General features: G+C 42.2%; 1 protein-coding gene across 1 annotated transcript; it reads right to left on the reverse strand.

The window, feature by feature from the left end:
- Window positions 1–838: 838 nt before the first annotated feature.
- On the reverse strand, window positions 839–10,646 carry gpr142 (G protein-coupled receptor 142). The gene is made up of 3 exons (XM_034860491.1): window positions 10,444–10,646; window positions 5,162–5,316; window positions 839–2,877 (listed from the first exon to the last, which is right to left on the reverse strand). The coding sequence occupies exons 2-3, from the start codon at window positions 5,298–5,300 to the stop codon at window positions 1,919–1,921; spliced, it is 1,098 nt and encodes a 365-aa protein (XP_034716382.1). The 5' UTR covers window positions 5,301–5,316; window positions 10,444–10,646; the 3' UTR covers window positions 839–1,918.
- Between the last annotated feature and the right edge of the window lie 1,032 nt (window positions 10,647–11,678).

An 11,678-nucleotide genomic window follows, 5' to 3' on the forward strand; every position in this document is an offset into this window, starting at 1 on the left:
TAGAAACTTCAAACATTGGGGGGGGGGGGGCTGGAGAAATCTTAAGCATATCAAACACTCAGTTTTTGCATTCTGGTGAATTTTTCTACAACAATGTGTAACTTTTTCTGCATCAATTTATGGTGCCAACGTGTTAAATTATGTAAAGGAAATAATTATTAATTAATCGGGGGGGGGGACTGTCCAGTTTTGATATTTGGGGGGTTAAATTACGCCAATGGATGTGTGTGTCAATATATACAGTATAAACATATATGCAGTTATAAAGCTGTCACTTTAAGCACAGGCAATCATTGCACAAACTAACAAATCCAATAATTTAGAACAACTGGACTCCACAGTATCGATAGTTGATAAATTGATATTTATCCCCCCCAAAGTGCTCATGTTTGTAGCTCAATCTGTCAGAAGGATTACATCATAACTACTGGCCTGATTCTCATGACGCTTGGTGGAAGGGTGTAGCATGGGCGAAGGAAGAACCCATTACATTTTGGACCAGATCCAAAGAACAGATTATGAAATAATCGGGAAAATCAGTTCAATTTCTTGGTGGAGGTGTTGCTCCCTGGACTAAACTGCACTGTGTTATTTAAAAAAAATAGTTAGTAGTATAATTAATGTCAAGGCTTTACAGTAATCTAAACTACAGAAGAAAAGCTGGTCTTCATCATCTACTGAGGCACCATTAGAAACCATCTGATAACACAAAACAAATTAGTGTTGCATGAAAAATCACACTGACAGCATCACTCACTTTTCCAAAACACATTAATTAAAAAATATGTACATATCAACAACAGATGTCTCTTCCGAATCTTAAAGTAATAAATGCAAATGAGCTGTTAGAGGTTTAAGTGCAGATCTGTTATTTTTACAACACTGATACAACAAGTAAAACAGTAAAACGGGTCATCAAATGGCAATGGTGAAATCTCTTGTTTGTAGATAATGGAAATGTACCAGCAGTTGTCAGTGGGTGACTGTGTGAATGTTTCCGTTCATGCATGAGAGTGTATGTACCTTCTTGTGTGTGTGTGTGTGTGTGTGTGTGTGTGTGTGTGTTTGTTTGTGCAGACCATCAGACTAATGTGGGGTTTGTTTAGCCAGAGCTAAGGCCATGTTGGGGACGTAGCGGAGGGGCTGTTTGTAGAGCAGGGCCTCCACTCTCCTGCAGCTTAAACAGCAAGCTTTCATTTAAGGCTTCATCGAATTGCATTTCATAAAAAAATAAACAAGAGCTTAGCAGCTGGGGTTTTTGTGCCTGGAAGCATGCTGCGGAGACAGAGTGCGGTTTCTTTGCTCGATTGGCAATGCTCAGCGGGGCGGGTTGTCCTTTGGGCATTCAGCATCTTTACACAACAGCAGGAATAGCAGCCAGTTCAAATTAAAACTCTCCTTCCTGGCTGCTTCCAGAGTAGATATTATGGCAGGGTGCAGTGGGTTGAAGACAAGGCCGGGTAGATGAATGATACCACAGACTTGTAGCAGCATGCAAAATATCATTTTTCTTTCCTTCCATTTTTCCCCACCAGTGATCTAACTACCAGATTAACCACCGACAAAACAAACTGTAAATCTGTTCTTCTCGATCGCGACAATGAAAAACACATTTTGTCACATTACTACCATGTATGGAAAAGACAAAAAGTGCCAAAAATGAACTTTACATTTTTTTTAAATTCTTCTGAAGAAAAATAAATAGGTTGTCTTCTCATCTGATTTACATGGCCAAACAGCACTCAGTGACATATTAGAGTACAAAAAACATACTTCTTGTGAGTTCAGTTTAGGAACTTTAGGAACTCAAGGATTCGCTCGAGGGCTGACTGGCAGCTGTCCACGGGCGTAGCTGGACTGCTGTGTGTGTCTCGGGGGTCCGAAGTGCTCAGGGGTCGTGGGACGATGGGTGTTTTGGTCACGAGGGTTTCCTGGCCCTGCGAGGTGACAAGGGGGTGGAGTCCCGCTGCGAGCGCTTGTTGTTTCCACTGTACAAAGAGGATAAAGAGGCGTTGTTGGGAGCCTGCGGGTGAGGCAGAGCGCGGCGGGTGTACAGCGGGGGGCCCCTGAGCAGCAGGACGTCCCGCACGGCGCCGCGGAACGGCTTACTGACAAAGCAGTACAGGAAGAAGTTGACGGCCGTGTTGAGCATGGCCAGCATGTTGGACAGGTCGTAGGCCAGGTGGACGCGCCAGTCCCGGTGAACCGAGGACACGTACAGGTGGTAGATGACCACCACAGTCCTGGGAGCCCACAGCACGGAGAACACGGAGGTGATGGCCAGCAGCATGGCCGTGGTTTTCCCGAGTCGCCGAGGAGGCGCGGACTTGGGCCCGCACTCCTCCTGGCAGCGCTGTTGCGTCTTCCTCACCCTCAACGTGTGGATGATCAGAGAGTTCAGCACTAAGAAGATGCTGCAGGGCAGGAAGTAGATGATAGTCACGTGCGTCCATATAAGGACGGTGTCCAGGGCTGTGGGCGGGTCGCTGTTCCTCCACATGTCCGACCACCAGAAGAAGGGCACGCCCGATACAAGAGCTAACGCCAGCACCACGGCGATGATCCTCCTGGCCCGGGCCGGGTAGCTGATCTGGCGGTGGAGGAGGGGGTGGCACAGCGCCACATAGCGGTCCACTGTAAGGGGCACGGTGGACCAGATGGAGGCGTGGTTGGCGGCGAACTCGGCGGCGCTGACGGAGTGCAGCAGGAGCGTGGGGACATCGCGGTGAAAAACCGCCGTCTCCAGCAGGAAGCCGACAAAGATGATGAAGAGCTGGGAGAGAATATCTGAGCCCGTCACCGCCAACAGGTAGTAGTACAGAGCTTTCTTGGTGCGGCATGCCAGTCTGGATAAAGCTACGGCTGTGAGGATGTTCACTGATGGACAGAAAAACGAACAAGAAAAAATTAGTTTAAGTGCTATTTCTGACATTTACTGCACAAAAAGTCTAAAAAATGTGTAAAAGTAGCTTAACCACACTAAATGAAGTTATTGAAGAACCAAAGGCTGAATGGCAGCTACCGCTACTCTGCTAAATAGGCTAGGCCGCCTTATTTATGTGGTTATAAAAACTAGATTAAGATGTCATAATTACAGCAAAAAGCTCAGTTATAATAGCAAGCTATGAATGTGATTAAGTTAGCTGTGACCATCTAAATAGCTCGTTAGCTGTGGATGTGATAACTGCAGTTTGTAGCCTGATCTCACAGAAATATGGATGGGTGGGTGGATGGATGGATAGATGGATGGATGGATGGGTATGTGGATTGACAGATGGGTGGATGGGTGGGTGGATGGATGAATGGGTCGGCGGGTGGATGGATGGATGGATGGATAGACAAGTGGATGGATGGATGGATGGATGGGTGGTGGATGATGGATGGTGGATGTATGGGTGGATAGACAAGTGGATGGATGGATGGATGGATGGATGGATGGATGGGTGGGTGGGTGGGTGGATGGATGGATGGGTGGGTGGGTGGGTGGATGGATGGATGGATGGATGGGTGGATGGGTGGGTGGATGGATGGATGGATGAATGGGTGGGTGGATGGATGGATGGATGGATGGGTGGATGGGTGGGTGGATGGATGGATGGATGGATAGACAAGTGGATGGATGGATGGATGGATGGATAGACAAGTGGATGGATGGATGGATGGATGGATAGGTGGTGGATGATGGATGGGGGATGTATGGGTGGGGGGGTGGATGGATGGATGGATGGATGGATGGCTGGCTGGTTTGGTGGATTACAAGTTCACATACAACATTTCTGGAGGTTAATTATTTTCTTAGGAAAAAAGAAACCTCATAAAATCTCAGTTTCTAGTTATTTTGGAGACTGTAGGCAGAATGGATTAAGTATCATTATCATTAATCATTGAATTTGTGGGAAATGCTTTCATAGCCATATAAATTAAAAACCATGGATTTGTCTCCTTGCAGCATATCACACATGGTATCTCTCAACAGCAGGATGTTTTCACTGTAGCATAACGTCTCCAGTCTTTTAAAGCCCCTTCAAGCTCACAGTTGTTGACTCTGGCTGTTTGGCCTTCCCATTTATTTTCCTTTGGGTACAATTACATGATCCATCTGAACGGTCTGGTGACATGTTGGCTTGTTTGTGAACACCACTCTGTCTAAATCCCTGCTGGGTCAATACCAAATCACTGCCATCGACTTGGAGATGAAGCTCAGTAATGAGAACATTGCCGAAATGAACGCCGTGCATCAAAGTGACATTTATTTTCCACTTTCTGAATAATTGAGGTGACAATTTGATGCAGAGATATTAACTACAGTTGGCTCAAGGCTGGAGGGATTAATGGATGAAACAACACTCAAACTATAATTATCAGATGATTAGATTGTTTTAACCTGTGAAAAGAGCCAGCTGTGCTGTTTACAGTGTCACTGGGTCATTGGAGCACTGTCATGTACCTCCAACTCATGTGTGTAATGATTTCTTCTTTCCTTGGCAGATCCCACTTCTGTCATTAATATGTATCAATAAAAACTGTGAGTGTGACAGTTATTGAGTTCAAATGCAACTAATAAAATCCCGTAGTACCAATAATCATCTGACCTTAAAATCTCAGGTCCCCTGCAATAAATTACTGTATTATTGAAATGAATTGTTTTATTAGGCTTCACAAATTTCAGTCCTTGGTCTTGGTAATCTCAAAACCCATTTTAACAAAAACTATCTCCAAATGTAGAAACTATTCAGTAAAAGATTATTATTGTAACCTTTATTTATTCAAGAAGGGCCATTGAGAGCAAGCTCTCTTTTCCAGTGACGTCCTGATTACAGAACAAATAATTTATATAGTCATAAAATAATACCCAAAATTACAACATATAAAAAATGAATGAAGGTGCAATCACAAAAAAACGCTAAAAACTAATGAGAATCACTGCTGTAGTAGAATAAGAGGGCTATTGAAACAAAAGCAGCACCTATGAAATAAAACACATTTTCAAGCATCATCTTGCACGTCCCAATGGAAACAAGTTGTTCTAATTGATGTGTTGCGTGATGAGTCTAATGTGTGTCTGTGCACATGTCTGATATGTTGTGTCAGTATACATTTAGCAGTGAAGACAGATAAAGTAAGTTGTATTCTCTCACTACAAGACCTCGTGACAGTGTACCTGGTACTCCCACACAGAGCAGGAGGCTGTAGTAGATGACGGGGATGAAGCCCAGGACACATTTGGACTTGGGCACCTCCTCCGGTTTCAGGCCCGGCTCCTCGTGGCCGGATTCTGTCACATTGGACCAGTTGGTCATGACCTTGGCGCTTCCCCTGGGAACGGCAGCAAAAGGCTCAGAGTTGGTGGTTTAACCAAGAAAAGCAAGACACAAAATACTGATTATTGATTGATATTGAATGATCCTATCTAGCATTTTGTGTGTATCAAAGCCTGATATATCTTCTACCTCTGTGCCATAGAGCTTCATTGTTGTTAAAAACCCATCAGTGTGACACACTGTGGCTGACATGTTCCTTCATTAACACTACTTATACTAATTACCAATTATCGGTAATGTTTTGGCTTTGAAAAAACATTGGTTGTTCCCTAGTTTTGACTTAATGCCACACACACCATCTTACTGCCAACAATACTCACTAGAGCACCAAATGGGGAAAAAACAGAAATAGTTGCTAAAAATGCACAATTTCCTCCTACAGTCATCAGCTGTTTGAGTAAACTACTGAGCCTTTATTACAAAATAAATACATAAAAAACTATACATCTATGAGTTTTATTTGAAATTTAAAGACCTGTGTTTGGGGATGTAGACAGCGTCTGGTTGTTGGAAGGTATTATAAGATGAGGTAACACATTGTTTGATTTGCTCTGTATTACTTAAACAGATTTAAGCTAAGGTTGGAGTTAAGGTTGGGGTTTAGCAGACACAATGAAAACACTTTAAGATCTACGTCAACTCATTTTAATTAAACTACTTTCATGCAAAGGAAATCAAGTCTTATAAGACTAAAGTAAACTACAGTTGTTAGGTGAGTATCAGTAATTAATATCAGTAATTAATATTAGTTGTAGTTTCCTAGAACTCAAGTTAATGTCATTGGATTTCTTTTGTTTCACGCTCTAAAACTCAAAAGTATTATATATATTTATATATAAAAAGTTTAATTTTTGTAAGTTAATGGAACAGAGTTACCTTTTTTGTATTGCAGATGTAGTATAAACACATTTTTTAAACATCGATTGATTATAAAATGCAGATTCCTTGTTTTCATGGATTAATTGACTAATCATTACAGCTCTCATTTACAGCTTATCCAATCAAGAATGTTGACAAACCCAGTGCCAGGGAATTCTCATCAATACATCAGGGTTTTTAAATGAAGTTTCATTCATGTTCATGAAATTAGTCAAATCCATCAAATCCATGACCTGGCTTATATAAGAAATATATTGATATTTAAGAATGCACACGCTACATACTCTGATCTGACAGTATCGAGTGTCAACCAACGTCTTTGCAGACGATGAGCTGCTTTATATCATAGCATTTTACTTTGAGTGAGCTTTTCAGAGATGAACCGAAAATCCACTGGCTGAGTCAATAAAACTGCAGGTCCACAACAACAGATGGGCTGACAGCGCTGACCCTGTTACCTTCCACCCTCTCCTGAGTCATTATCATCCTGTCTCCCCGTCCAACCTTTTCACCTGTGAGCCATCCATCCTGTTTTTCTATTTATGTCTCCCTTCTGCCTACTCTCCTAACTTACTTCACTCATCCATGAAGCCATATTTGGACTGCGTTATTGCTCAAAGCTATCAGTGGCAAACCATTTGTGGATGCTTAACCAACGTAAACATCGTTGAGGCACCACGATCACTCAATCGGTGAAAACTGGCCTCATGATGTGAGCGGGGCAAGCACTACTTCTAACAGTTGGTCATACTTAATGACTGCAATTGTAGAGGCTATTTAGGTGCCCAAACCACTGCTTGGCATTATATGACTGGATTATTTTATGACTTGTAGAATGTGATCATAAAATTTGGTCCGAAATATTTTATTGCTAGCTGCTTTAATTCACTTTCGCACAATAAACTAGCAGAAAAACATGGATCGAAAAGCAATCATAAAGATCATTGGTTTAATTCAGTGTGTGGTTACGTAGAAGGAAGAGAGGCCTCATGCATTTCTTTAAACACAGCTAAAACAAGATTATCCTTTAAAATGTTTTTTTTTGCCTTTAGTTAGCAGACAGCCGATTGATAACTGAGTATGATATACTTTGTATTTTGGGATACTTCAGATTTTCTGAAGTGTAGTTGTATGAGTGAATGCTTAGTCAATGTATTTCCTGCAGTAAATTGTAGTCACTGGGTAGTTTTGTTAGTTCATAACCCTTTAAAATACCAAAGTCACACAATAACGCATACAAACTAACCGATGGAGGCAGTGGCAGAGCTGTAACTCCCATGTTCTGCAAGGTAAAATGAATGTTTCTGTCAAAAGAAGTCTGGTTTGAAGAGATCAGAGATGATGGCTTCAGTTGCCCGTAGTAAAGGGCTGTCTGACAGCAAGGTAAAGTGCTAAAAATATTATAAATTCAGTGTGTAGCGACCACCATCTACTGTAGCTAACACCCTGACTATGGAGAAGTAGCTCAGACAACCACACTACAAATCATCGGAACTATAAATTTAAGAAAGGATAATGAATTCTTGTCACTTCATTTTGAGTTGGCAGGCAGGAGTTGGAGATTTCTGACGCAAGACTGCCACATTTCATCTAACAACTTCTTAAGTTGGCTCCTTGATGATAAAGACAAGGGCGTAACTTTGGGTTGGACATTGGGGAGGGGGGTGGACATCTCCAACTATATAGGGAGGTCCTGGGACATGTCTGCATGTAATGAGAAAAGAGGCAAAAACATTTTTAAAAAATGTAGAAATATACTCAAAATAGAAACAAAAACCCTTGAAAAATTTAAAACTTAATGTCAAAAGGCGAAAAAGTACCAAAAACTTCATCAACGAAAGCGACAAAAACATTGAAAACGTAACAAAAAGTGTCCAAAAAGGCAACAAAAAGTCAGAATGGAGGGAGAGTGGAGGGGTTGTAAAAAAGAAGAAAAGTGAGCTCAGAGTTTGAAGCGGGATACGAGTCCACATTGTGTTTTCTTTTTTACTCCAATGCATTTTGGTTGCTTTGTCTATCCATGAACCTTTCTCATATTTCAATCTTTGTTATGTAACATCATCCCAACTGCTAAGATAAGATGTCTTATTCTATGTTAATTGGAGCTCAACTCCCATAGGAGGTGTGGTGCAGACATACATTCATCCTGTTTGACCTCAGAGAAGAACAGAACTATTTCCCTTATTTACCTTGTGTGTTCAAAATTAAAGTAAAATGTCTTTTTAGCAGCTTATCGCATTATTAAAAGCACTAAAATTGTTATCAGTTACTCAGTTGTGTGGTTGATGAAGTGCCAGAAAAAAATACCGTCGTCGTTTCCTTAAACCGAAAATGAGTTGCTGTCCCAACAGTCCAAAGACTGAAGTAAAGCTGCAAATATTTAAAATAAAGAAACTGGAGTTTGAGATTTGTTTGTCATTTGTTTTTCTATAAAAACAGATTTAACAATGAATATATCATAAGAATTGTTTCCATTTTTGTTTTAGTTTCTAGCTCCTAGTACATTTCAGAAAGTGAGTAAGCAGCACTACAAGGATAAAATAGGAAAGCTAAACAAAAGCACAGACCGGAGAGAACTAAAATGACCTTCGAACACCACAGCTGTATACATTTACTCTAAAAATAGAGGAAAACGGCTTCTGCAGACCTGCGAGAGGAGCCGGTTCGGCCTCTTTCAGACACCTGATCTGTTTCCTCACAAGCCTTCACATGCTGGTCTCAGGACCAGCATGTAAGAAAGACGACCGTTATCAATGAAAAGGTTTAGTGAGGAACAGTAACGACACTGACCGATCAATATTGCTGCAGCCACTTCTTTTAATGGACTGTTTTTATGCAGCGCGTTCCTAGTCTTGACGACTACTTAAAGCTCTTTTACACAGTACAGGAAGCATTCACCAGTCGCACACTGTGGCTGAGGCTGCCCGTCTGCTCATCAGATAAACCCTCACACACACACATTGACACTCCGATGGCACAGCATCAAAGGTAACTGGGGGTTCAGTTTCTTGCCCTGCAAACATGGGACTGCAGGGCCAGGGATCAAACCAGCAACCTTCCGATTGACAGGTGACCCCTCTACCGCTGTCACAGCCAATATTCTAAATAAATGAAATATTGAAGCTTGGGGAGCTAACTGTCTCATCTACTTACTTTTCATCACTTTATTCTCTGTAACAGAATAATCGTTAGGCTCAGTCCCGTGGGCTAGAGATTCTAAGTTCACACTTCAGAGGTGATTAAATCCACTCTCAGACCATTACAGACTGAGTTACACAAGGAAAATAAGCAGCAGATTGTCCTGCCGGAAGTCAAGTGTCAGCAGACATTATCCTCTAAAAAACAAAGACATGAACCCGGACAGCTGAGCTACTTGTCTGTGGATATTCAAAGGCCGAGGCATGTTTCTGATTAAGCCTCTTCCCAGGGATGAGATGTAGCTAGAGGCTATAGGACGGGACTTGCAGGGGGTTCGGTGCCCAGGAAGCTGAACGGAAGTTTATCTATGCTCCACTGAGTCCTCTCAATAATTCATTAAGATACAGTGCACCTGAATCAACAGGGCTGGCAGATATAGGTTGCTGCCCGCGTTACTGTACAGCAACCAGATCCCTGTTTCATGTGAGAGTGAGGAGGATGCATCTTCTTAATCATGATAATGACAGATACTTTTCTATGTTGGAAGCTGGAGAACGGACTGTTGATTTATCTTAACGCAGCTCCTTTTTGCACGGATGGAAAGACGATGGCGACAGGCAACACTTGAGAAGAAATGTCCTCATCATGCAGACCGTGACGCTGTTTAAAGTTCGTTCATCGGGTCAAAATCCTGACGGTAGTCAGCAATTGTTAAGAAGACTAAATCCAGAAGAGCATTTAGCAGAAACTGAAGGATAATACAACCAGTGTCTGTTTCTTAGGAGAGTTAGGGGTGCAATGATAATAAACCACTTCAAGTAAACTTTGTTCATATAAAAGAGGAGTTCAAGACAATGCCAATTGTGAAACTACTGAAAGTGAAGTAGTCCAGACTACTGGCCTCCTTACATAACTTTCATAGTACGAGCTTGCAGCCACATCTGAAGTCAGTGATGTGTAGCAGCTCTAATTGCACAAAAAACAGAAACATTTCATCTTTTTACAACGTAGCAGCTCAGACACTCGTACATAAACAGTGAATTGTGAGAGTTGTCTCTGGTCTTGTTTGTCCTTCTATGGTCCGTCTCATTGTCCGCAGTCTTACCTTCACATCCACTTTTCACAGCGATTCTCCACCTGGATTACAGACTGTCCTCTGCTCTGTCGTTCCCCTGTCTGCTCCTACAGAGTCCCCGACATAGGAGCTGGACACCAGCTGAGAAGATGTAGAGGAGGACAGAGAAAGAAAGGAGGAGGGACAGTGTCCAAGCAGCCTGTTCATCACTGCAACGAGTGAGCAGAGGGAGAGGGGAGAAATGAGGCAGAGAGGAGTGACAACGTGGGGAGGGTGGGGAATGGGGGGCGAGAGAGGGAGGGATTTATCTTGGGATGGAAAAAAAGGTGAATGAGGGAGGAAAAAGATTGAAAGAAGTAGAGACAAAGAAGACAGTGCAGAGAGGAGTACAAGAAAAACTGATGGAAAACTTCATGCAGTCTGAGAGGCTTTGTTCCAATTTCCATATTCACATTGGGAAAGAGACTAAACAAATAAAGCTGTCAGTTTGTAGACTAACTCAGAACACAAGAAATCCATGTTGTCGTAAAAGGTAACGACAGAACCTGTTAGATAAAAGCCACAGGAATTAAAAAGATCGGCTTGAATTGTAACCCGTACAATAATCGTTAAGGCATTTCACTCAAAGCCACAAATGTCAACCTCATGTTAGCATCAATGGAAAGGTGAAGGGGATCACTAAAGTCATTAGGAATCATCGTCTGGGAAAGCGTGAATGTTGGAATCAAATTTGGTGCCAATCCATCAATTAGGTGTTAAGATATTTGACTGGAAATCTTTGACCTGGTGGGGCTGAAATCAATGTGCATCCTCTCTGGGACTGTGGGTGTCTGTACCAAATGTAATGGAGGTGTTTCGGTCTGGACAAACGTGGTGGACGGACTTACTGATCAACACTGCCACCCACACGCTGCTAGCAAGGCTAAAAGCAGCCACACTGCAAACGGGGAATGGTAAATGGACTGCATTCATATAGAGCAGTCCCACCTTAGGGCCATACCTTTTTTTTATTGCAATTGGGGTTCATTGTCTTGCTCAAGGTTAATTTGATGTGCGGACCGGAGAAGCTGTAAATCTTCCTGAGCCACGGCCATACTGCAAATGTGCAGGCTAAAACATGAATGCTTCATTTTTGAGTCTCTTGGTAATAGACACTGTTGTCCCACGTATTATGGAAAATGAAGTGCTTTTTGAGTAGTGTGTTGCCAGCGTTCCAAAGATTACATCTGACTATTGATGACAAACACTAGCACAACATCTCATGC

The sequence above is a fragment of the Etheostoma cragini genome, chromosome 21 (assembly GCF_013103735.1).
Source record: "Etheostoma cragini isolate CJK2018 chromosome 21, CSU_Ecrag_1.0, whole genome shotgun sequence".
NCBI lineage: Eukaryota > Metazoa > Chordata > Actinopteri > Perciformes > Percidae > Etheostoma > Etheostoma cragini.

Bases quoted from the DNA above. Each gene is read 5' to 3' on its own strand.
- gpr142 (XM_034860491.1), bottom strand. From the start codon at position 5,300: ATGACCAACTGGTCCAATGTGACAGAATCCGGCCACGAGGAGCCGGGC. The intron at 2,878-5,161 runs GTACACTGTCAC...TCTGTCCATCAG, and splicing joins GCTCTGTGTGGGAGTACCAG to TGAACATCCTCACAGCCGTA.